The sequence below is a fragment of the Trachypithecus francoisi genome, unplaced genomic scaffold, assembly GCF_009764315.1.
Source record: "Trachypithecus francoisi isolate TF-2019V2 unplaced genomic scaffold, Tfra_2.0 Lachesis_group16, whole genome shotgun sequence".
Lineage (NCBI taxonomy): Eukaryota > Metazoa > Chordata > Mammalia > Primates > Cercopithecidae > Trachypithecus > Trachypithecus francoisi.
In genome coordinates this window covers 63296651-63323039 of record NW_022681461.1, presented here as the reverse complement: position 1 = coordinate 63323039, position 26389 = coordinate 63296651, and the positions used below count along the sequence as shown (strand labels likewise).

The window sequence follows — 26389 nt, the reverse complement described above, 5'->3', positions numbered from 1 at the left end:
GAATCACATTTTAAAAATAACTGTTTAAAAATCGCTTTGGCTACTGTGTGGAAAATGGACCCTAAAGAATCAATAGCAAAGGCAGGGAGATAATTAGGAAGGTATTGTAGCAGTCCAGGGAAGAGATGATGGTGGCTTTAACAAAAATGTGATAGTGGCTTTAACAAAAATGGTGGTGGTGTTGGAGGTGGTGGGATGGCTGGATTCAAGACGCATTTGGAAGGTAGAGTTGATAGGATTTGCTGAAAGACTAGATAAGAGCTGGAGAGAAAAAGAGAAAACAAGGATAAACATGCTGGGACTAAATCATATTTTAGGAATAAATGATTACATATAGGAAATCTTTAACATTTAATTTATAAAGCAAGAATTACTCCTATTCTTTTATATAGTAGTATAAAAGAATCACAGATATATTTGTTGATTCAGGAAACTGTGCATATCTTAATAAATAAGAGACAGAGCTACAGAATACCTGGTTTCATACCACTTGTGCTAATGATTTTTGACATGCTTTGTTTTTGTTTTTGTTTGAGATGGTGTCTCACTCTGTCGCCCAGGCTGGAGTGCAACAGCACAATCTCGGCTCACTGGAACCTCTGCCTCCTGGGTTCAAGCGATTCTTGTGCCTCAGCTGACATGCTTTGAAAAATCTTTCCTCATGTGATACTCCTCCCCAGTACTGAGATATACAGAAAATCAACTGGTTAGGATTACATTTTGCATTTGATAAAATAGGAATTGAGATGAAGAAAATAGTTCATACCTCTCTCCTCAATATTTCCTTCAATTCTTCACTCTTGTATATAAACCCAAATTATAAGGGACACAATTTTAGCAAACCAAAATAATTAACCAGTAAACCAAAGAAAAATTTTACCTTAAGTACAGACAACCTCCTAACAAAGAGTTGACCAAGTTAACACCTGAAATTTAAAAACCTTTCATCAGACTGCTTTCAGCATATTTATGATACATACATTTATTCTTTTGAAATCTCTACTATGAGAGACTAAACATAGTATGATGCTTGCAGAAATTTCCATTAACAACTTCTTTTCAAATATTGACATTTGCAGTGGAAACAGCTGGTCTCTCTTCTCATTTCTAACAACAGAGGTAGGCAGGCATAAAGGGTAAAGTTACCTCTGAGTTTGACTCTCTAGCCAGAACCCTCTGCAGAGAAGGCACTTAGAAGCAGCACCCGACCTGGACATGCTGGCCAGAGTCCTGAGTGGAAACAAACCTGTCAGAGAACTGCAGTCTATGCCATTAAGTGAATGAGAGAAGATATAACCACACAGACACCATCTTACATTTATTCACAGAAGGATAAGAATCAGTACAAATAATAAACAATGCTTTAAATACAAATAAATAGCTCTGGTTTCTAAAGGAAACAACTCTATATATTAAGTTTTTTTCTAAGTTCCTATTAAAAATAGAAGACTATTTTGCATTATGTAAGTTCTACTCCACCATTACCCTTTGAAGACTTATGGATAAAATGGTGAATTCTATACTCCAAGAAGTCACCAGAAAAATGGGAGATAATGCTCCTACCTCTCTGAACTATCCCCCAAATAGGAGGAGAGTTACTTGCATCATAGACAGACACAGCTAACACATACAGAAAGTATTTGATGTCTAGAGATATTTAAAAAGATTAACCTTGGGAAAAGTAAAAATAATTTCATTGAACCAGTTTTATGAATTCTAAAACCTCCCTCTACTGAAGTTTTGATTCAAATGTCTTAAATTCATTTATACTCATGGGAAGGTGTTAAGTTCCTATAATGAAAGCTTCCTCTTGCTAACAATGATAGTGATAAACAGTCTGTAATCACCAAGAATGGCACCTGGAGTACCGAAGTGATACATACCTGGTAAGGGAGCAAAGGTGCTGCCCAATTAAACAGTATGTCAAACTTGGCACCAAAATGACCAAAATGTGCTGAAGAAATACATCCCCAAATCTGTTGGTTGATTTATCTTTCTCTATTGTTATATTTAGGATGCTTAGAGTGAAATATCTAGAGGCAAGTATGTTCTCCAAGTGAAGAATCATTTCCAAGGCATGCAGTCCTTTAAAACTACCTACCACACAAAGTCATCACAGTCTTGGTGCCAGAGTGGCGTCTGTTCCATTGACTTTCTGTGCCCACTGCATGTCCTCTCCTCATCCTGCACAAGTTAATGCAATCTCTTCCACTTAGACCACTACACAATTATTAGAAAATTGTATGTTTGATAGTGACCAATATAGCATGTTTAGGTTTTCAAAGAAATTTTGCTTTTTCTATTTAGACTGACCATGATATAATTCCAAACAGAACATTCTCATGCTATAAAAACAATCCCATGCAATAAATGTAATTTTAAAAGTCCCATGATAATAGCAACATTTGTTATTATAGAAGGCAAGGTTATCTAGATTTGAAAAAAATGATTGCTATAGAATAAAAGTTCAATTTCCAAATAGAACTTGTGTTGTGGTATAAAATATTAAATTTGATTCTAGTTTTAACACGAACAACTTTAAGATATACACCATGTTTTCCTAGTTGGGATTTTGAAACAATAAGCATAATTCTTAAACAGATTACCACAACATTTGTTCAAAGAATCAGCTCCTTTTTGCCAAGAACTTTCTCTTTTTCAGTCCAGTTGGAGGGACTGCCATAGTAAATTCTGGAACAACAGTTCTGAACATGATTTAAAATCTGTCTCTCACTTCCCTCCGTTTTACTTTTTCTTTGTGTTGTCAAGACACATAAGCGTAGAAAAATGCTCAATTTTTTAATAGACATTAATATATTTAGTTTCCTGATTTAAGTAGTAACATTTTGTGTATTTGCCTTTGGCTCTGGCACACTACGAATGTTTCTGGAGTTACAAATCCAAACAAACCAGCCAATTAGAGCATCCCAGGGTTCCAATCACAATTTGGGATAGAATCCTATTTATTCTGGATGATGCTCAATTCCATACATAGTGCAGGGAAAAAACATCCATAAGAACATCCAAAAACATTATGTTACCAAATGCTAACATGTGATTGTGCTCCGTTGAATAGTGCCATTCACATCTACAAAGTACAAAGGCAGACGATTTTAGGTGTGGAGACCAATTTGCTTTTGCTGCTACAGTAATTCACAACCATCATCTTCGAGATTTCCATGCTGTTCTAGAATACGGAGTAGTCCTTTTTTTATCTGGTGGTTTAAAGTAGGAATAAACAGGCGCTGCTGGATACTCTGCATCAGGATTTTCCGCCATCATTTTCAGTTTTGCTTCAATGGCTTTTATCTTTGCAGTGACACTGGAAAAAGAATAGCAGAGGATCAGAGTGGGCCTAAATACCTGCAGAAAATACCTGTATAGTTCATCTCTTTGAGCCTCTTGGGAATATTAGAGAAGCAACAAGACACTAAATTACAAACATTTAAACATTTTACATATGTAACTAATTCTCTCATTCTAACAAAGAGATCAAGTCTGAGCCATCTATTGTTTTTTTTTTTTTTTGAGATGGAGTCTTACTCTGTCACCCAGGCGATCTCGGCTCACTGCAAGCTCCACCTCCCGGGTTCACGCCATTCTCCTGCCTCAGCCTCCCGAGTAGCTGGGACTACAGGCGCCTGCCACCTCGCCCGGCTAATTTTTTGTATTTTTAGTAGAGATGGGGTATCACTGTGTTAGCCAGGATGGTCTCCATCTTCTGACCTCGTGATCCGCCAGCCTCGGCCTCCCGATGTGCTGGGATTACAGGCGTGAGCCACCGCGCCTGGCCATCTATTAAGTTTTTAACATAAACCCAGACATTATTAGGAGTACTTCATGTATTTTTACATTTAATCCTCAGACGCAGACACTGTTCAGCACCTTAATGCTTGGCAGAGAGTAGGCACTAAAAATAATTCTTGTAGAATCGAAAACAACATTATAAAATAGGTTATATTCCTCATTTTGCAGATGTTGTAACTGAGGCACAGAAAGGTTCATTTGCCCAATATTACACAGCGAGTAAATGACAGAGCAGAGATTTGAATACAAACTGACTCAAAAGCCCAGGTTTCACCTGAATCACTGAATAAAAATGGAAAGAAACCATTCTGGAAATCCTATACAGTCTCTTTTTATTGATGAATGTGTGTTAATAAAAACTATCATTTACAAAGTGCTTACAATGAGCCAGGCACAGTGCCCGGCATTTTACTTATACTGTTTTTTGTTTTTGTTTTTTTTAGACAGGGTCTTGTTCTGCCACCAAGGCTGGAGTGCAGTGGTGCCATCATAGCTTACTAAAACCTTGAACTCCTAAGCTCAAGCAACCCTACTGCCTCAGCCTCCCGAGTAGCTAGGACTACAGGCACACACCACCACATCCAGCTGATTTTTTTAAACTTTTTTTGTAGAGATGGAGTCTCGCTACGTTGTCCAGGCTGGTCTTGAACTCCTAGCTTCAAGTAATCCTCCTGCCTCAGCCTCCCCAAATGCTGGGATTACAGGCATGAGCCACTGCACTTGACCTACTTACAATGTTTTTAATCCTTGCAATGGCTCTACATGGGTTATCACCCATGTTTTACAGATACAGAAACAAATGCAGAGGTAGTGATATGATCAAGGTTCACACAGTTAACAAATTGCAGTGAGAATTCAACTCATCACTAAAGCTCTCATTTTTTCTTCTCTATCAAGAGCTGAATAGTCCTATATTACACAGGAAGGGAGAGGAGATCCTAGAGAAGCGGTGAGGAGTTTGCTTTTGATTGAGATCATTGCTATCCCTGGACCTGAATGCAGAGCACTCAGGGAGTAGATAGTTTTTGGCCTATGGCTACCTTCATTTTCCATTCTTGACGCTGTTAACTGTCTATAGCCAGTGAGAGAAACTTGGAGGGAGTGTACACGTGGCCTTTTGGAGATCCTCAAAAGGTATACATGGGCAAGAAATTTAAAAACTAAGTTACAATAAAAAGAACACTGATGTATTACCGAGATGCATTCTGGCCCCTCTTCCATTAATGGCACAGCCGGTCACTGATTTTGTATGAGTCACAGGGAAGCAACCTTCTCTCATTAGGCATAGATGTTAATAGAGAGATGTAAGCTGCGGTCTTCTGGATAAAAAAATAGATGGAAAACCCTAGGCTATCTTGTAAACAAGTGGCATATACAAATCATAAGAAACTAAAGACATGTTCATTGTAACATGAAGACCATCAAGCACAAATGCAGTCATCTCTTTCCAAAAGGAGTTAGATTTATGAAAACCTTCATGGAGATCAATCTGTGATCAAGGAGATTCAAATCTCATGAGGAAAATAACACAGTGGATATATGCTCCCAGTGAATCTATAGAAGTCACTTAATTCCCTAGAGCAAAAATGAAAAAAACATATTAAACTTAAATGAGTAACCATAAAATTAATTTAAATTTACCAATTTACCATTTCTGAAAACATTTCAGGAACACCTTCCCTTAGGTTTAATGAGATGCTTGTAAATCTGTTTTGCTTGGTGCAGGTAATATACAAGAAAGGCATTTATTTCCCCTGCTTGGTGCTCCACCCAAACAGGCATCACTTTCCTGACTTTAGGATTGTTGGTTACTGATCCTTAAGTATCACTGATGCTCCTTCACATATTGTCTTCCCCAATCCCGGAACAGGCTTTAGTCCTGCACTTATGACCTGGGGCTTCTTTGAAATAGTAACTACAAGACTAAATTTTGAAGTCTCATAGACCTGGCTTTGAATCCTGACTGTTATTTGCCATCTGTGTGATCTCAGCCATAAGTAAATGACATACTGCATGTAACATGTTTAGCACAGTGCCTGCTTCAGAGTAAGCTCAATAAATCCTGGCTATTGTTATTGCTAAAATGTCTCCCTAGGCTACAATGCAAAACAAAACAAACAAACAAAAAACCCACCTTCTACTTCTGCTCAACCATCCACTTAACTTCCCCTTCCTCTACCCAACCCTTAGTTCTCCTGTTTTAAACTTCAAAGAAATAACTAACAATTCGTACAAACTAGAACCAAAACTGTTATGGCTGTTGCAATGGTACACAGAATCAAATATCTGCAAACCAAAATTTTGTATAAGGGAACTTAAGATTGGGTAAAAATTAGTATATAATGACAAACGCCCAAGAGACCCAAGGCCTTATTAAAATGCTTGTTTTTAGGATAATGACTGATCTGTCTTTGTATTTCCAGTGCCAAGCACAAGGGTTGGTGTGTAGTAGCTACACTCAGTCTTTTTTGAGGGAATGATTCTGTAAATGGGGACTACATGACCTTAGGTGGATGGAAGGAGAGGAAATGTATACATTCTGGAGACTAACTGAACACATTTCTTGTCAAATTAATAAATTCTAAGAGTCTGAAGACCCACTATTTTATGAAGACATGGAATAATGAAATGGCTGAAGCTCCTGAATTACCATGTCTTTCTATAGCACATCATCTTACCTGAGGTTAGATTGAGTAGGCTCAGTGCTTGAGGATGGCTCAAGACTGATTGGAAGAATCTTATCATTCTTGTTATGTTCGTATCTCTGAAAATGAGAAATAGAGAAATTACTTCACTTGGGCAGAAACCAGCCCTTTACTGTAGTGCGTGGGTTCAGAAACTAATACCGTCAGTGCATCATCTTACTTCCAGACAATTTGAGGACTACTTTACATTTAGAATTAATGAAAAACATCACATAGTTTTGGCCTAAAAGCTGTAAGTTTAGAAAAAGATGCTTCCATCTAGTCATCAGTTCCTTCTTATTTGATAGGAAAAAAATGTCAACTTTCAGTTTCTCAGATGGTACAAACACACAGGAGGGTTGCCTTCTTATATTCTTATTTTAACTGTCACATATCACCTCTTACAATATTTAGTTTATTGAAAATACTTTAAACTGGCCAGGCACGGTGGCTCATGCCTCTAATCCCAGCACTTTGGGAGGCTCAGGTGGGCAGACTGCTTGAGCTCAAGAGTTTGAGACTAGGCTAGGCAACATGGCAAAAACCCTGTCTCTATTGTTAAAGAAAACAAAAAACAAAAATTACCCAGGCATGCTGGCACATGCCTGTAGTCCCAACTACTCAGGAGTCTGAGGTGAGAGGATTGCTTGAGCCTGGGAGGCAGAGGTTGCAGTGAGCCAAGATCTTGCCACTGCACTCCAGCCTGGGTGACAGAGCCAGACCCTATCTCAAAAAACAAAAAACCTTTAAATTTTGCAAAGTACCAACTGAGCATAATATTTAACTCTTAACAGGCCTGAGTGAAGAACAAAAGTTGTAACAGCTTTCAGTTGTTAATACAGAAAACATTCTACAGTAAAGTAGTAGTTTAATTTGATGTCAGATAATTACATACTTTTTTTTTTCTTTGAAAATTTTATTAGAAACAGTAAAGACAGGGTCTCACTATGTTGCACAGGCTGGCCTTGAACTCCTGGGCTGAAGCCATCCTCCTGCCTCAGCCTCCCAAAGTGCTGGGATTACAGGCATGAGCCTCCATGCCCTAGCCAGATAACTACATACTTCTTGTAAAAAGTAAATATAATATTGAAGAGCAATCAAGAGCCTCTGGTCAAAAAAGATTTATAGGAGAAGAGAACCGTGAGGCAAAGAAATTTTCAAATGAAAGACAGGAATGGAGAATGATTTCTCTTGCATGCCTTTTCAATGAGATGCAGAACGAGAAAACGAGTTTGGTAAATGAGACTTGATTTTCCCTTGAGTAAAAAAGCATTTGGTAATTCTCCTTGTTGTTTCTATTTTTAAGGCAATGTGTCCTAGAAATTGAGAAGGCTCTGTGATTACCTGGAATACTCAGAAGGATCTAAAGTATCTGAACTTAGTTTTTCAGCTTGGACATTGAGTTTAAATGTCTGTTTAGTCTCTGTGACTCTTTACTGGGAAGTTTGTTGGGGAGGGGATTAGAGAGTCTCTGATCAAAAACCATGCTTAGAGCTAAAGATTTCAGTTCCAACTCAAAACTGTCACAAATCTTTGTGCACGCAGGTTTTTCAAGTCCCCACTGCAGAAGGAGGCAGATCAACTCTTGGGAACGCTCCAGTCAACACACTTTACCACCTCTGTGCCAGCTGGAACAGAATGCCATTTGTTTTTTTTTTTTTTTTTAATGGCTGAAGCTCTTCTAGTGCATTCTCCCAAGAGACTAATTACAGAATGCACAGGGCAGCCTACTGCTTCTCAGGACTTAAACACAATACAGGCACTGCAAAGCCCCATGAACCCACACCCTGGTAACTCCCAAGATTTCTGGAGTAAGGAGATGCCAGTGCTTTAAGCACTCATACAAACTACCCATTTCTCAAGCATTTAGAATAAACAAATTCAAACTCTCCAGAGTCAGAGGCTGGGAAGAGTCTAATAATGCCTATGGCAACTGATTTTAAAAATAAATACATTTTTTTTCCTCCAAAGAACCCTCCACCCAAAGAAATGACAGAGGTCTGAGCATAGTAATTATTAGCCACATGAGAAAATCAAAACCAGGATCTGTGGGCATGTGGAGAGAAATAACCAAGGAACTTAATCCCTCCTGAGATGTTCTCAAAAGAAAAATCTGGCAACACACATGGCAGATACAAGTAGGAGCCTGAAGTATGGCTGTTTCTGGCGTGAACAGATTGGGGCATAAACAGGTAAGTGGACAACCGTCTTTCAGAAGGCTTATTTAGGATGAGGCTTGATGCCTTTCTAGCCTCTCAGACATACCTTTACTTGAGCATGTGCCCATCGCACCACCAACTTCTTGGACAGGGCCAGCTTGCCATTGAGACACTGGATGGCTTGTTCTGCTTCCTGTCCAGGAAAGGGACAAATGTTAGTTAAAAACTGAAGTGCTTAACTAGCTATATGTATTGTCACAGGGCCTCACTAGCTTTGATGGCTCAGTTTCTAACAAATTGTTTTTGGTAAATAACTGGCAAGGGTTTACAATTTTATAAGGCAGAATTTTAAAGAGGGCATTTTTTTTTTCGAGACAGAGTCTTGCTCTGTTGCCAGGCTCTGGAGTGCAATGGTGCGCTATCAGTTCACTGTAATCTCCGCCTCCAGGGTTCAAGCGATTCCCCTGCCTCAGCCTCCTGAGTAGCCAGGACTACAGGCGTGAACCACCATGTCTGGCTAATTTTTTTGTATTTTTTAGTAAAGACGGGGTTTCACCATGTTGGCCAGGACTGTTGCAATCTCCTGACTTCACGATCTGCCCACCTCGGCTTCCCAAAGTGCTGGGATTACAGGCGTGAGCTACTGTGCCTGGCTAAGGGCGTGAATTTTTAAGTCAGTCAGACAAAAATTCAAATCCTGGTCTGTCATTTGTTGGCAGTATGATATTTCGCAGGTCACTTAAGTATCTCTAGCTTTGTCAACTGTAAAATATAGATAAATAATATATAATTTTTAATAGATAATATGGATACTTATTCCTCAGTGGTTGCTGTGAGGACTCAAAGAATATAAAGCATGAAGTATATGATATGCACCTAACATATGCTAGTAATAGTGCTGTTCCCATTATGTGATAGCCATATACACACTTCCGTTAGTTAGGGTAGCACCTCCTATGTCAAGAAACTGTACTCCCCGCAAGGGCCCTGGAACCATATCCTCTACTAGGGCGTACTCTCTGGATTCATAGTGAGGAATAATTGCTTTAAAGGGCATGAGAGTCAAGGAAACTAGGCCGGAAAAAGCAGGAGTGAGTCAAAGAGACCGTTAGCAAGGTATCTGTGTGAGTCAATCTATGCACCTGGTTTTCAGAACCGAAAGTTCCTTGACCCTTTCCCCATTAGACACAGGAGTAATATGGTTGAAAGGAATTCCTGAAGCTGGCTAACAGTCACTCTGGGTCATTCCCAGGAAACCTGGCTGTACTTTCCATCCTGCCAAACCTTCTTTGCCCCATTTGTATCCATGAGACATTCGGCCAAGTGTAACCCATGTTTAGTGAGGGTGAAGAAACGCTTAAGGAACAGAGGAGGAGTAGGACGTCCCAGGGAGCAGGGAGAGGCTATAGAAGCCAGTAGGCATTCCAATCTGGTTTTACTGGTGATTCTCCTGTTCCTACAGAACTTACCAGTATGACATTTAACAAATATTTACTGAGTTCTCACTGTGTAGTAGGCATTGGATATTCACTAATCATCCTTGCCCCACTACAGCACACAAAGCTAGAGTGTCAGGTAAGAAACATTTTATTCTTTTAAGCTTCATTTGGTGAATAAAAACTTATAGAGGGCACTCTATTAGTTCCAAAGTAGCAGCAGTTGCCAGCAGGGGCATTTTATTTTTAAATATTTTATTTTTAAATGTTTTTAAAAATAATTTTCTACCTGTATACATTATTTCAAATGTTTTCATATATTCGAAAATATTAAATGCCCACTATGTTTTCTTATACTTGCATCTATTCTCCCAACTTCCCATAAGTTAAGAAGGATATGTATTTTTAATTTCCTTTCTTAGATGGAAAATCGAGGCCAAAAGAAGTTAAGAGCCTTGCTCAAAGTTAATAAATAAAAGAGCCAGAAATATAAACTAGGCTTTGTATTCTACTCCAGTGTTTTTAAACTAACATCTATGCCCAAACATGACCACTGATTTTAGTTGTCTGCAACAATTCCCAGACCGGGCACAGTGGCTCACGCCTGTAATTTCAGCACTTTGGGAGGCTGAAGCAGGCAGGTTGCTTGAGCTCAGGAGTTTGATCAGCCTGACAACATGATGAACCCCTGACTTTACAAAAAATACAAAAATTAGCTGGTGTGGTTGTGTGTGCCTGTGGTCCCAGCTACCTGGGAGGCTAAGATGGGAGGAATACTTGAATCCAGGAAGTTGAGGTTGCACTAAGCTGTGATCGTGCCACTACACTCCAGCCTGGATGACAGAGAGAGACCGTGTCTCAGGACAAAAAAAGAAAAAAAAAAAAAAAAGGAATTATCACTGCACTTCGTTTTATCATTAAGAAAGAATAAAATATTTAAAAATGCTGGCCAGGTGTGGTGGCTCACACCTGGAATCCCAGCACTCTGGGAGGCACAGAAGGACAGTTTGCTTGAGCCCAGGAGTTTGAAGCCAGACTGGGCAACATGGTGAAACGCCGTCTCTACAAAAAATGCAAAAATTAGCCAGGCATGCTGGCATGTGCCTGTAGTCCCAGCTTTTGCAGCGGCTGAGGTGGGAGCATCACTTGAACCCAGAGGTCAAGGGTGTAGTGGGTAATGATTGTGTCACTGCACTCCAGCCTAGGTAACAGAGTAAGACCGTATTCAAAAAAAAAAAAAAAAAAGAATGCTAATTATATAGTGCATTATTTCACTTCACTCAAAATACTTGAACAATTAGAGCAACAATGTATTACTTATTGGCTATCATATTTTAAAAAATTAGAGGAAATAAAAAATACCCAGCACTGGCAAGGAGAAATGACACTACCATACAATCTCAGAACATACTGATATATCATTTCTTGAAGACAATCTGGCAGTTGTATTAAGAAAAACTATAGGCTGGGCACAGTGGCTCACACCTGTAATCCCAGCACTTTGGGAGGCTGTAGCGGGCGGATCACCTGAGGTCAGGAGTTTGAGACCCGCCTGATCAACACGGAGAAACCCTGACTCTATCAAAAATACAAAATTAGCTGGGCGTGGTGGCACATGCCTGTAATCCCAGCTACTCGGGAGGCTGAGGCAGAAGAATCGCTTGAACCCGGGAGGCAGAGGGTGCGGTGGGCTGAGATCGTGCCATTGCACTCCAGCCTGGGCAACAAGAGTGAAACTCTGTCAAAAAAAAAAAAAACAAGAAAAGAAAAGAAAAACTATGCATGGACTTTGATGATGCCATTCCATCTCCACAAATGTGGCAAATATACATAATTAGAGCTGTAAAAATACTCACTCTTGTGATATTTATACTAGTGAATCAACCCAAATACCAGTGAAACAACCCAAATAGCTAACAATTGGGGACTAGTCAAATATTATATATTCACATTATGTAGTCATCAAAAATGATTAGTTTTTAAATGCAGTCTAAGTCACATACAATCATAAAATGCCCAAATCTCAGATACAGATCAATGATTTTACCTCCCCACACACACAGGTACATACAAACACCAGTGAAACCACAATATCAAGATACAGAATGGTATCTTGATGTGATTAAATGGTAGAAAAATTTTAGTATACTTTGAATGATAAACATGATAATATGATTCTGTTTGTATTACAACACTGCATAATGTGTTTATGTGTGTGTGAATGTGAAGAAACAAAAAAAGACTGGAAAGATATATGGCTAAATGTTAACAGTGATTATTTCTGCGTATTAGGCCAAGTGATTTACATTTTCTTTCTCAGTTATCTATCTATATATATATTTTTTTCTGAGATGGGGTCTCACTCTGTTGCCCAGGCTGGAGTGCAGTGGCGCGATCTCGGCTCACTGCAGGCTCTGCCTCCCGGGTTCACACCGTTCTCCTGCCTCAGCCTCCCGAGTATCTGGGACTACAGGCGCCCACCGCCAGGCCCAGCTCATTTGTTTTTATATTTTCAGTAGAGACGGGGTTTCACCATATTAGCCAGGATGGTCTCGATCTCCTGACCCTGTGATCCGCCCGCCTCGGCCTCCCAAAGTGCAGGGATTACGGGAGTGAGCCACTGCATCCAGCCAGTTATCTATATTTTCATCTATAATATTCACACATTAATTTCAGAATAAAGAAAAACACTCATACAAATTATTGTTATTATTATGAGATGGAGTCTTGCTCTGTCGCCCAGGCTGGATGGAGTATAGTGGTGTGATCATAGCTCACTGCAGCCTTGAATTCCTGGGCTCAAGTGATCCTCTTGCCTCAGCCTCCCAAGTAGCTAGGACTATAGGTGCACCATCACACATAATTAAAAATTTTTTTTTTAGAGACAGGGTCTCACTATGTTGCCCAGGCTGGTCTCAAACAATCTCCCCATCTCAGCCTCCTGGGTAGTTGTGATCACAGGTGTGAGCCAGGCCCAAATTATTAACATAACGTTAACTATGCGATGTTCTTACATATGATGAATAAATTTATAAGTACTATGCAGCATCTCCACATTTATTAACAATCAAATTCAATTTCTTTATCAATGCACTTCCACTTCAAGGACTAAATTTTAATACAAGGAGATCCATGTATATATCATGGTTGAAGGTGAATGCTCTCTTCTACATACATTAAAATTTATATGCATTTGTTCTGAGACCTTGAGAAGAAATAATAAAAGAGTCTTTGTGGGTGTCTCATCACAGGTAGGCTTCTGTACCACAGGGCAAAACTACTGAAAGAAAAGAAGGCTTTGTCAGTTGGCCAGCCAGTAAAGCAACAAACAAAAGAGAATAGAGAAGGGGATGTATATGTGCTCAATGTGGGCATCCCAATGCATTTGGTCAAACATGTAGGTCAGTCAGTTGCCTTAAATCTTGGCCAAGGGAGAGAGAATTGTGAAAGTCACTAATTCATTTGTTTACTGAGGATCTCTTTTAGGACTCAATGTAAGGCACACAGATGAATCAGACATGGCTCTTGCCTACAGAGAACTGCTATTCTAGTAGGCAAGAGAGATGCACAAATAATGATGACAGAGCTTGATAAATACTATAAAATGGGGAGAAAGCTTAATTACCTGCTTAGTTTCAAAGTTAACAAAACAGTAGCCTCGAGGCTGTCCCTCCAAAGCACCTGACTTGTGGAAGAGGAAGTCAAACTGCTTTACCTTGCCAAACTTCTGGAGGAGCTTGAGGAGGTGGTATCTGTGGAGAAAGAAGAGTCCATGAGTATGCTCTGGGAATTCTGTTGGCCACTCAGCCTGAAGTGTGAGACAAAAGCAGGAGATAATTTACCCCAGGGATGAAATCTCTCACCCCAGCCCCCTGCCTTCCTCTAAACTGCTATGTTAGTTTATTTGGCAAACAGAGTTGTTTGCCTCTATTTGGAATGGGAACTAGAATTGTCATGGCTATGCATCTGTCCAACACAAAAATACCAAACAAAAAAACCACACCTTACAAACAGCTGTCTGGCCTACAAGCACTATTTGTTTTTCTTTTGTTGAAAAGCTCAAAAATAGTGTTGATTTATTTATTTGTAATTCCTCAGCAATGAAATAGCATTTGTGAATAACTATAACTCCATTAGAAACACATATCCACCCTCCAAAAGCCAAAGCCTACCCTATCTCAAAAATAAACAAAGTAACAAACATACATGTATTCATGCAAACAAACAAACAAAAAAAACAGTCCTGGAGGATCTTCCTATTTGATTTTGTAGTTAATTCTTAGACCCAAATTGCACTTGTGAGCAACTCTACCATTAATCAAACCACAGCTAGTGATACTTTCATAGCACTTGAGAGTTTCAACGACTGATGTGACTGAACATTAGGACAATGTGGAACAACTATGCGACTGAGGCTGGTTTCACAAAGGGCAGGGGAACCCAGCCAGTCCTACAAATCATCCAGCTATGGGTAACTAACCAACCTCAGTTGCTTTGAAACAGTTTATACTCTAGGGTACAGTCAAGCAAAGAATACAGATGGTCAAGGAAGAAATTTATTCCTGGCAGGATGTTCACTCCAAGCTATTGCTTACCACTCTGCCCCTCATCCTCTTCTTAAATTCCTTACTCCAAAACTTACTTGGTTTCTATACAGCTTTTAAGTTATTCAAACAGATGTGGCCTTAACAGGTTGCTGTGGCCAGTCTCAATTCCGACTTCCTGTCATCTGATGTGGGGGTGAGACAAACCAACAGCTCTCCCGTTTCCTTTCCCTTTGGCCTTCCTCCTGGCATCCTCCGTGCTATTCAAATGGAGTCAAGGCTTTCTCTAAACAATGCTGTCCCTGTGATACTAAAAAGGTATCAGCCCACATGCTAAATCTGTTATTACTGGGAATTCTACCCCACAGGGAGTCAGTAAAGTTGTCGTTATAGCTACATTTATATTCACATTGTTTTCTAAGAGAAACTCATCAAAATTTTATTCTTGAGCAAGAATCTCCTTTGGGAGGCAGAAAGATATGAAATGGACCATACACTATACTAAATTTGATACTAATGCACATCAACAAGCAAGTCCATTATCCTGGATCGAGTGTCTGACACAGTGGAACAAGAAAGACATAATACAGGTTTAGTAGTGGGACAAATGCAAGGATCCCAAGGCATATTGTGGATATTAATCTGGTCTATCTTGAAAGGTAAAACAACCATGATCCCCTACTTTCCAGCTTCCCAAATCCCATCAGGATACCTCAACCACTAGAGACAATGTAGGAAGTGACTTCAGGGGAAAGGAAGACATCTTAAGTGCAAATGTGTGGTTTTACTTGACTTACAGCAAGGGTGTAATAGGCTTACAGCAAGGGTGAGTCTCTCACACACAAAGACGGGCGAGAAGAGTCTCCCCCAGGATATTTAACTCACAGCTGCATCTTCCAATTACTAAACCCATCCAAATCTTAACTCCGTGCCAGTTGCCACAGAATGGGGAGTCAAACTTATTCTAAAAAAAAAAAAAAAAAATACATCCAGGCCAGGCGCAGTGGCTCACACCTGTAATCTCAGCACTTTGGGAGGCCAAGGCGGGTGGATTGCCTGAGGTCAGGACTTCGAGACCAGTCTGGCTAACATGGGGTGAAACCCTGTCTTTACTAAAAACACAAAAAAATTAGCGGGGCGAGGTGGCACACGCCTGTAGTCCCAGCTACCCAGGAGGTTGAGGCAGGAGAATCGATTGAATCCGGGAGGCGGAGGTTGCAGTGAGCCGAGATAGCACCACTGCACTCCAGCCTGGATGACAGAGCAAGACTCCATCTCAAAAGCAAAACAAAACAAAACAAAACAACAACCAAAAAAAAAAAAAAATCTAAGGCTACTGTGGGCTGGTCATCTTTTCATTAGCTCCATTCTACTTAATAGCAGGAAGGTAACACGATTGGCATTTCCTAAGGAATGAATTTTAATTTACTCAGAAAAAAGAAAAAAAACACACTGACAAAAGATTACTCTTTGTAAAGCTAACAAACACATTCTGCCCAAGAAGTGCGACCTTAAGATTCCAGGAACATCTGCTTAGGTCTGTGTCTTTCAACTTCTCCAGGATTTCTTTTCTTGTTTGATAATTTCTTAAAACTATCGGAACACCGAAACAAAAGGAATGAAATGTTTACTATTTTGCTTCCTGGAGATGGGAACTGCAGGCTCTGATAGTGAAAAAAGCCTGAAGGATCTTGCTTTCACATCTGCAAGCACTTTTATCTGCTGCTGAAGTGCGGGAGAGCACACTACTCAGCACAGGCTTGCTTCACTTAATGAAATGTGCGCCCTGCAGCCTTCAGGAGCTAGAAAATTAGCACACCAGCCCCACACATATATCTGCAACTTAATCAGTGTTTTCTGTAATTGGTCTTTAAGAGGGCTTTTCTGCCTAATGGCACAGAAGTAATTAATCTATACAAATGTTAAAACAGATACCTAGAGCCAAACAGGCATATGGGCTATGCAGATGAATAAAACTAGGTTCCTGCCTTCAAGGACCTCACATTCTAGTTAAGAGAGAGAGAGACGTAATCACACAATTACAAAACAATGTGATGCTTGTACACAGACAGGATGAATATGAGCATACAGAAAGAAGACCAATGGTGCAGGGAAGGTGGTGGTTAAGGAGAGCTTCGTGAAAGGAGTGATATCTGTGACTGGGTTGTGTCAGTGTGAGTGAGTACTAAGCAATGTGCAAAGACAAAGGTGAAAAAGGGTCTGATCCATTGGAATAGAGTGGGGGTAGCCAGTAAGATGGGGCTGAAAGGTAGGCAGAGGACAGATTGTGAAGGATGTCAGGGGCTGAGGGAATTTTAATTTTATGTTGTAGGCAATTGGAAGCGCATGAAATGACATTTAAGATTATTTTTGGTGCATAATTTGTTGTAGAGAAAATTTTCTTTATAAATGTATATAGAAATTACTATGAGATGGGTATTTATGTTTTATGCTAAGTACATTATTAAATGGTCTTGTTGTGTTTCCAATTTAAGTAACCAAACAATGAAGGCTGTTTCATGTAAACCAAGTCATAAAAAGAAGTATGGACAATGAGGAGACATAAGGAACAGACTGAGAGAGAAACAGGTTTCTTCCGCGGTGAACACACTGTTCTCGCATGCTCATGTGTTCATTTTCCCTTGCATTCCAGCTTACCTAGTTTATCCCTGAAAGTCTGTATCAGGAGGCCATTTCCACCTGGATGGCTCTCCATTGCTTTTAAGTTTACTTAACATAACCGCAAACTGAATTCCTCCCTGCCACAAACTGATGATCCTTCCAGCTATCCCTCGGGTAAGGGGGGACATGATCTTTTTATATTCCTCAGGTAAGAAATCTCAGGATCACCTCAACCTTCCACTCCATTTCAATCACTTTCCTCATCTCAGACTCACTCATCAGTCTTCAAGTTCACTGTCTCTATCTAGGTGATAACTGATGGCAAGACTGGTTCATGGCAATCTCTCTCAGCGAATCTTCATCTTCAGTTTCTGCCCTTCCAATTCATCCTACATATTGATGTAAAATTTCTCTACTAACACATCATTGTCTAGCCTGGGCAATATAGTGAGACCTCGTCTCTACAAAAAAAATTAGCTGAGTGTGGTGGCACACGCCTGTACTCCCAGCTACTTGGGAGGCTGAGGTGGGAGGACTGCCTGAGGCTGGGAGGTGGAGGTTGCAGTGTGCTAAGATTGAGCCACTGCACCCCAGCCTGGGCAACAGAGTGAGACTCTGTCTCAAAAACAAAACAACAACAACAACCAAACCCACATCACTTTATGATGTCAGTCTCCTACTAAATACCCACAATGAGTCTCTTTTTCATGAAATTCAGACTTGACTGAATGAATTTTAAAGACCCCGTCTTAACCTGAGAGTATTCTATCTATGCAGCCACTATTTTCATTCCCATCCAGTATTCAAACTTTGCTTAAGTCAGAAAGATCTTCCTGATTATCTACTTACACATAACAATCTTTCTTACTCCTACTTATAGGCCTTTATTTACGATTTTCCCTCCACTTAGAATCCTCTTTCTATTAGCATTTCTATGGGCTTTGTTCTCTTTCATACTTCTATATGCATAATACAGTGGCTACAAATTTGGCATTTTACACAGCACATCTAATACTTGAAAAAGAAAGTCAGTATTATCCCTTTTAGAAAGAAAACCACAGTGTAGAAAATAGGTAATGCCTTAGATCATTAAGTTTTTCAGCTTCTTTGTGGATGGCACTAATAATGATATTCAGAGGTACTGCTTACACTTACAGTTAGATTGGGTCTCGTAACAATGAAAAAGAAAATCTTACATTTTAAGATTTAAAATAGGATACTTTTGATTATGACTATTCAAAAATTAGAATATTTGTGCAAACAACACTAAATTAGGCGGTGGGAAATTATCATTAACTACTTCAGTATACTGAGCCAACTCACTTCACTCTTCATTTCCTATATAATAGGAAAAACAATATCTGTTCCACTTACCTCACAAAGTTTTAAGGGGTTATGTAAGAGAGATTCATAAGGTATTAGAACTAGAAGTATGCTCAGATCATTTAGTTGAACATTCTCATTCTGTAGGTAAGAAATTATTACATATAATATAGTTGACAGGAATCAGAATATAGCGGAAAGAACATAGGTTTGGAATGTACTACCTCCATAAACAAGAATGCATCATCACTCCCTCAAATCCTAATCTCCAAGATCTATTTAGTCATACAAATATTTCTGGCATCTAACATAGCCCCAAAATGGTCAGTATTACAACCACAGAGTGAACACAAACAAACAAGAAGAGTAATATTAGAGTGTTAGACAGTCAGAAACGCATATTCTGTTGGGAGGAGGCTGACAGACATCCTAGTGCAACTTGAGCAGGACTCCGATTAATAACCAACAGGCACACACACATAGAATGACTAGAAATAATCACAGAATAAACTAAAAAACTGTGTGGAAAAGTGGTTATTTTAAAAAATTGCCATTGTTTTACATATTCATTCATGACAGTAAGTTTGTATTGTCTTCTAACAAGAGGTAAAAGAATATTTGAAAGGAAGAGGTATTCAAATCAGTTTATAAAAGAGATCAGGTGGAGAATAGGGACACATATAGGAAAGAGAGTGGGAAGAAGGGTCTGTTGAATGGGGAAATGGCAGGAACTGGCAGCAATATGTGGACAGAAGGTAGGTTTAAACAGGAAAGCTGGAGGATGCTCTGTAAATTTCTATTAAAGAGTCATCAGAAGTTTAGAGATTTGGATTCAAGCAATACTTTTTGAGACTGCACTCCAAGACAGGTACCATATATTCACTTAAGTTTCATTATGTAATCCTTCAATGTTTGGGAATGACTGCATTTTATAGTTCATCCAGGCTCACCATTAGATGCCCTGGGAGGAACAAGATCCAGAAGTTTCTGTATTTCAAAAACATGGAAGGAAATAATCTATTTCTACAAGATAAGATTTACTTTACTAAAACGTCAGGTTCCTTTGCTGTAATTAAGTAAATTAAATGAGGTAATATTAACATTTTATGTTAACCATAAGCTATGACTGGTAGTTATTTTTTTTTTTTTTTTTTTTTTTTTGAGATCGAGTCGCCAAGGCTGTAGTGCCGTGGCATGATCTCAGCTCACTGCAACCTCCTCCTCCCGGGTTCAAGTGATTCTCCTGCCTCAGCCTCCTGAGTAGTTAGGACTACAAGCACCCACCACCATGCCTGGATAATTTTTGTATTTTTAGTAGAGACAGGATTTCACCACATTTGCTAGGATGGTCTGGATTTCCTGACCTTGTGATCCACCCACCTCGGCCTCCCAGAGTGCTGGGATTATAGGTGTGAGCCACCACGCTTGGTGGTAGTTTTATCTTTAAGCATAAATTTATCACAATTTAATAAACCAGTCTGTTTGACAGATAAAATGTTTTAAGGTAAAGAATCCATAGGATGGCCAGGCATAGTGGCTCATGTCTGTAATCCCAACACTTTGGGAGGCTGAGGCAGGAGGATCGCTTGAGCCCAGGAGTTTGAGACCAGCCTAAGAGACATACTGAGACCCCTGTCTCTACAAAACAAAAGCAAAAAACAAAAAACTAGCCAGGCATGGTGGCGAGCACCTGTAGTCCCAGCTACCCAGGAGTTCCAGGCTGCCATGAGCTATGATTGTGCCACTGTACTCAAGCCTGGGTGACAGAGCTGTGAGACAAACAAACAAACAAACAAAACAAAACAAAAAAGAATCCATAGGAAAAAAAATAATAAAAATGGTCTTTGGTGATACAGAAGTGGAGAAACCAACCAAAGGCAAAGCCCAGCACTTCCAGCCAGCACGCTCTGATCTACAGTTTATTACTTCATGTCTACCTCTGGCCTGATGTAAAAAGAGCGGAGATATCAGTGGGAAAGTTCTGATTCAATGTTCCTGCCAGTGTTCTAATTGGAAAAAAACATCCACACACTCCAACTTATGACATAAACTGAGGTGGCAAATGCCCGTTTGAATCTTCCTGTCAAGCAGCAGGACACAATTAGAACAAAAGTCTCATTACAGAGAAGTGCGGCCAACACAACCAACGTTGTTTCCACACTTTAGATTTCCATTTAGACAGGCAGAGGTGGGAATGGAAAGCACGATGAGCATTCCCTCATAGCTTGGGTTGTGGATGATGGAAAAAACTTCTTTGATGAAAAGACGTTAGTTGAGAGGTTGTTCAGATTCATAAAGTCACCCTCAAAAGCCATGAACCATAAAAGAGAACCGAAATAAATGCAATCTACTCTAGGGTCCCTGTGACCAAGATAACATAATATATGGGCAACACATCTTAAATACTGTCATAATTTCTAAGGGAATTAAATATATTTACATTTGGCTGATAGGAACTTGAGCAGGTTTAAGGAACTTTTTGTTATAATCCTGATTTATAAGTTTATATCCTTTTTTTTCTCTTTCCTAATCCTAACTCTCATATATACCTTGTCCATCTCACACTCAGAGAAGCAGGTTTCCTCATCTCCTCCCTTCACCCTTTTTTTTTTTTTTTTTGACACAGGGTCTCCCTCTGTCACCCAGGCTGGAGTACAGTGGCACAATCTCTGTGCACTGCAACTTCTGCTTCCCAGGTTCAAGCGATTCTTGTGCCTCAGCCTCCCAAGTAGCTGGGACTACAGGCATACACCACCATGCCTGGCTAATTTTTTTATTGTTAGTAGAGACGGGGTTTCACCATGTTGGCCAGACTGGTCTCAAACTCCTGACCTCAAGTGATTCACCTGCCTCGTTCTCCCAAAGTTCTGGGATTATAGGCGTGAGTCACTGTGCCCGGCCTCCCCTTGTCTTTAACACTGTTCCAAAGGGAGTAACTTCTAGGACTGATGATAAGCTCAAGACTTGCTTTCGGCCTGGCACGGTGGCTCAAGTCTGTAATCCCAGCACTTTGGGAGGCCAAGGTGGGTGGATCATTTGACGTAAGGAGTTCGAGACCAGCCTGGTCAACATGGTGAAACCACCTTTCTACCAAAAACACAGAAATTAGCTGGCATGCTGGTGCTTGCCTGTAGTCCCAGCTATTTGGGTGGCTGAGGCGCAAGAATCGCTTAAGCCCAGGAGATGGAGGTTGCAGTGAGCCAAGATTGTGCAACTGCACTCTAGCCTGGGCAACAGAGCAAAACTGTCTCAAAAAAAACCAAAAAGAAACAAACAAACAAACTGGCTTTCAGCATTGACCTCATACAGGCCAATCCACTCATTCTACGCTGCCACCAACCACCACCCTCCCCGTATCAAACAACTGGCAGAAGGGAAAAACCTTTCAATTTTCTCAGCTAAGAAATTCCTTTTCATCTTAATGGCTGTGATGTAAAAGAGCAGAGAGTCAGGGCAATTCAATTAGTTTCGTGATCTTGGGCAAGGTACTTCTGTCTTTCGGGACTTGGTTTCCTCTACTGTAAGATAAAAAAGCTGGGTCCCATCAGAGGTTGTCAGGTGTGCTCTGTGGAGCCCCAGAAGTTCTACAGAGCCTAAACAGGGATGGCCAAAGAAAGGGTAGTAGTTGACAAAAGATTTTGGCTCCATCTCTTCTCCCTTTTAGTCAGAGCAACTCTGGGCTGTTATTTTATATACAGCTCTGATTATTACTTTTACTTTAAAACAGGGTTCTTCAGATTTAAGAAGTCTGAAAGCTGCTTAGCATGGCACTTGGCACTCAAATCATTTAATGAATGAATGAAAACCAAAGGGACATGGATGATTTCTAAGGTTCCTTACAACTCTGACCTTCTATAGTTCTATGGCTGCTTAACATGAACTACAGTCAAGGTGTCTCCTCTGCCTGTTTGCAAAGGTACTGAGACTTCTGCTTGTTCCTTCATTCTGGGTACAAATGTATTCCCAAGGCTGATTCTAGAGAATAATTCCCTAGAGCTACTAGGTACAAGGATTCAAATAGTTGGAAATGGGAGAACATCTTTGGCAGATAGGAAAAAACAGGTATATGGGTTAAAGGATACCCAAGTCTGTGTCCTTGCAGTAGCAGAGTCCAAATGTAAAAAAGTGACAAGATAACAGGCTAACAACAACATCTTATCTCTTCAAAGATAAGGTGTAAGTAAAGGGGTCAAACTATATCCCACACCCCTTGAAAATGCTTCCTGACATCACTACCACAAAACATTCCGATATTGTAGGTAAAGAACTAAGGTAATTTAGACTCACTCGGTAATTTTGGGGTCCAGGTTGCCAATCCATAATCGGTGTCCTTCCTGCAGAGAGCCCTCTGAAAGGATGGATGCATTCTCCAGGGGAAGAGTTTTGGTTTCTGCTTCCATCAATGTCTATGAAATACTAAAGGAAATGTGAACATTCAGGCAGGAGGGGAGTAACAATGTATGAACACAAGACTTCAAATTCAACTCAACAAACATTTACTCAAGGAGGGCATGCCCTCTGGGCAGTCCTTCAAAGGCCTCAGTGATTCCACAACCAGGGCTCCAGAACCAGTTCCCTTGGGACAACTGCTCTGGCAGCCAGAGCACATAAGCTGCCATTTAAGGTGAAAGGGGCGTGGTTCTGTGTGGAGAAACTAAAGTTTTCCTCCCCTGAAGCCAGAGGCTGACTGGGCAGGAGGCCAAAGTCTCTATTACTACATGATACTTTAGTTCAACAACTGTCACCCAAAATAAGCCTTGGAAACCACCAGGAAGAGTCTTAATGGCATTAAAAGGGATGGGCAGGGAAGAGCAGCACTCCATCCCTTTTCCTCAAGGAAGAGGCAATATAGCAAAGAGAAGAGGCCATATAAGAAATCTGTGCATAGATAGAACTGGTTTGAAAGCAGGTTGTGTGATTTGATGAATTACCTGAACTTTCTAGGCCTCAGTTTCCTCATTATCTAAAGAGATAACAGTGCTTATTTTATAGAGTTGTTGTGAAGATTAAAGACAGTAAAAAATCACTAAATACTGTATCTAACAACAGTAAGTAATCAATAAATACTAGCTATTAGCATGCTTACTCTTTTGGGACAGACCAGGAAGAAGAGACTAATTTCCTCCTTAGTCAAGTTCCACCACTTGCTAGCTATGTAGCTCTGTGCAAGTTACTTAACCACTGTTGGCCTCAGTTCCCTCATCTGTAAAATGGGAATAATGCCTCATGAAATTAGGGTGCAGATTCACTGAGTTAATATACCTAAAGCATTTAGAACCGTGCATGGCACCTAGGAAGCACTCAATTGTTAGCTTAAATTATTACTAGTCTTAGTTCCTGAAATGTCTCATCTCACAGTCAAGGAGAACACAGGATTATGATGGAGACAGCAGTAGAAAGAGCAGAAAGCTTGGTGTCAGAAGACATTGTTTCAAATTGTGGCATTTCTTTCTTTCTTTTCTTTTGAGACAGACTCTCCTCTGTTGTCCAGGCTGGTGAGTGGTGGCACATTTCGGCTCACTGCAACTTTCACTTCCCCGGTTAAAGCGATTCTCGTGCCTCAGCCTCCCAAGTAGCTGGGATTACAGGCGCACACCACCAGGCCTGGCTAATTTTTGTATTTTCTTGTAGAGACAGGGTTTCACTATGTTGGCCAGGCTGGTCTTGAAGTCCTGACCCCAGGTGATCCGCCCACGTCGGCTCGGCCTCTCAAAGTGCTGGGATTACAGGTGTGAGCCACCATGCCCAGCACAAATTGTGGCATTTCCACTGGAAGTTACTTCTCTCTGAGCTTCAGTTTCCCCATCTTTAATAAATTTTGCCCTGTTTAAAACTTAAGGCTTCAAGGACCAAAAATGAGATGACAGATGTAAAATAAAGCTTTAGGGGCTGCTAAGAGAGCAGGCTGTGCCAAAATTCAGAAATCCCTGCTAGAGAACACATGTCCTATACCCAGAAGTGCCTCAGAGGTCAGCACTACAGGAACCGTGAGGTCAGTCACAACAACTGCCATTACCTCTTATTCATCTCAGCACACCCTATAAAGTCTAGCACAGCAGTCCCTAGTTAATTGTTTATTGAATACCCTGCACATGAGGTATTGTTCTTCCTTTCCCATTCACATCTTTAATCTGTTCAGCAATGTAAGCCAAGCAACTAGGAACTGTTAAACTCTGGGCTATGTACTGAAATAGAGAAATGAAAAAGACACAGCTCTTGTTCTACCTCCTGGGAGAAAGGCAAAACAGATATAACTTTAATCCCAGGGGAGACACATTTTGTCTTCTCTCTGCTTTCCTTTTTCCCTACTTTTTAAACAAATCATTCATTCAAAAAATAAATTCACTGTTTCTATTATCTAGGACTTATCTAGTTGCTGGAGTCAGAGCAGTGAACAAGCAAGGTCCCTATCCTCTGGATGCTTATGTTTGGAAGGAGAGCAGGACAAAACAAAAGCAAAATAAATAAAGAAGATAGAATTAGTGATACACGTCACAAATACAGTTAAGCAGGGTGATGTGAAAGGGGCTGGGCGACTTCAGATTGAGTGGAGGGAAGGCTTCTCTAAAGGAGATGACATTTGAGACTTGAATGATGGGACATTCTGATTTTCTCATGTCTAAAATCAGCACTAATACCAACAGCTATTAATACTTATTACCACAAAAAGGTACCATGTTTTACTGCTAAGAGTGCAGGATATGCGGGTCTGGATTCAAATCCTGACTTTTGCACCTAGTAACTGTGCCTTTAGCAAGTCACATGATCTTTAAGTATCCTCTCCATAGAAAAGCTTTTCTTAACAGAGTCCCTTGTTATTCTATATCTTCGCCACCTTTCCACATTTTTCCTCCTATATAATGCTAATTCAATGTATTATTTAATGTTTCCCTCTCTGTTTCCTTCACTAGAACATAAGCTCCCACAGGACAGGACCTTGCCAATCTTGATCATGGTTCTATTTCCAGCACTTAAGTACACTGCCTGGCTCACGGCTGGTGCTCAGTACTTACTAAATGAAGCAAGTCATTTCTCCACTTGGAGCCTTAGTTTCTTTTTCCTTCCTAGAATGGGTACAATTATTTCTGTCTCATGAGGTCGTTGTGAGTCTTAAATAAGACAATTTTGGTGACAGCTCAGTATATGGCTTTTTGAGGAATGGTAAAGGGTAATAAAAGATCAAGACGGCATGGGACTACCAAAATGCTTTGCTTTTGCAATAGCAACAAGCCTTTAGACTACCAGAGTTCACAAAACGCGGTTACATTCATCCTTCCAGCTGAGCTGCAACAACCCTGGAAGCCAGAAATAGTCATCTGGGGAAAGTGCAATCCAGAGAAGAGGAGACACTTGATTCTAAAAGCAAGCGGTGGGCCAGGCCTGGAACCCTGGCTTCCCGATTTCTGGCTGCGAATTCACACAGGCGAGGGGTCATTACTCGGATTGTTATTTCCGGGCCAGCGACAGGACAATCCGGGGCGGGGCCTGAGATGCAGTCCTGGGAGGGCGGCCTCCTGTAAGACCTCTCGCGGGCCCAGCGCTGAGGTGCAGGGACATGTCGCGGCCGAACTCACCTCGTGGCCTCGGCGTGGTGCTCTCAGCTCATGCCCGGAAACCAAGTCCCGACGCCGCGGTTAGACGGACCTCTAGCCGCGTCCGCCTCAATGCCGCCAGCTGCCAGGCCGCCCGTGACGCGTTACGCCTGCGCCGCCTCCTCGCCTCGTGACGTCACGACGCCCGCGCAGCTGCGGTTGCCGCGGTCCCACGACTCTTTCCTTAGTAACCTGGGAGATAGCTGGTGAGTGTCCTTGACA

The 26389-nt window shown here is 40.7% G+C and overlaps 2 protein-coding genes across 7 annotated transcripts in view; one reads left to right on the top strand and one right to left on the bottom strand.

The window, feature by feature from the left end:
* Window positions 1–854: 854 nt before the first annotated feature.
* RBM18 (RNA binding motif protein 18) lies at window positions 855–26299 on the bottom strand. 3 transcript variants are annotated; one of them, XR_004443562.1, is made up of 7 exons: window positions 26150–26299; window positions 22863–22991; window positions 13712–13838; window positions 8757–8843; window positions 6486–6571; window positions 5002–5382; window positions 855–3322 (listed from the first exon to the last, which is right to left on the bottom strand). XR_004443562.1 is itself a non-coding variant. In XM_033237559.1 (6 exons), the coding sequence occupies exons 2-6, from the start codon at window positions 22973–22975 to the stop codon at window positions 3163–3165; spliced, it is 573 nt and encodes a 190-aa protein (XP_033093450.1). In that variant the 5' UTR covers window positions 22976–22991; window positions 26150–26299; the 3' UTR covers window positions 855–3162. The 3 variants fall into 3 exon arrangements, 2 of the variants coding, with proteins under 2 accessions (XP_033093450.1, XP_033093451.1); XM_033237559.1 differs by lacking the exon at window positions 5002–5382; XM_033237560.1 differs by lacking the exon at window positions 5002–5382 and having other exon boundaries at window positions 1294–3322; window positions 13802–13838; window positions 26150–26287.
* Window positions 26070–26389, top strand: part of MRRF (mitochondrial ribosome recycling factor) — a 63526-nt gene continuing 63206 nt past the window's right edge. For 3 of the 4 annotated variants that reach the window (XM_033237556.1, XM_033237555.1, XM_033237554.1), the window contains exon 1: window positions 26070–26373. In XM_033237556.1, coding sequence (XP_033093447.1) covers window positions 26180–26373 — 194 coding nt within the window. In that variant the 5' untranslated portion in view covers window positions 26070–26179. The remainder of the gene's footprint in view (window positions 26374–26389) is intronic. The other variant, XM_033237558.1, reaches the window with a different exon arrangement.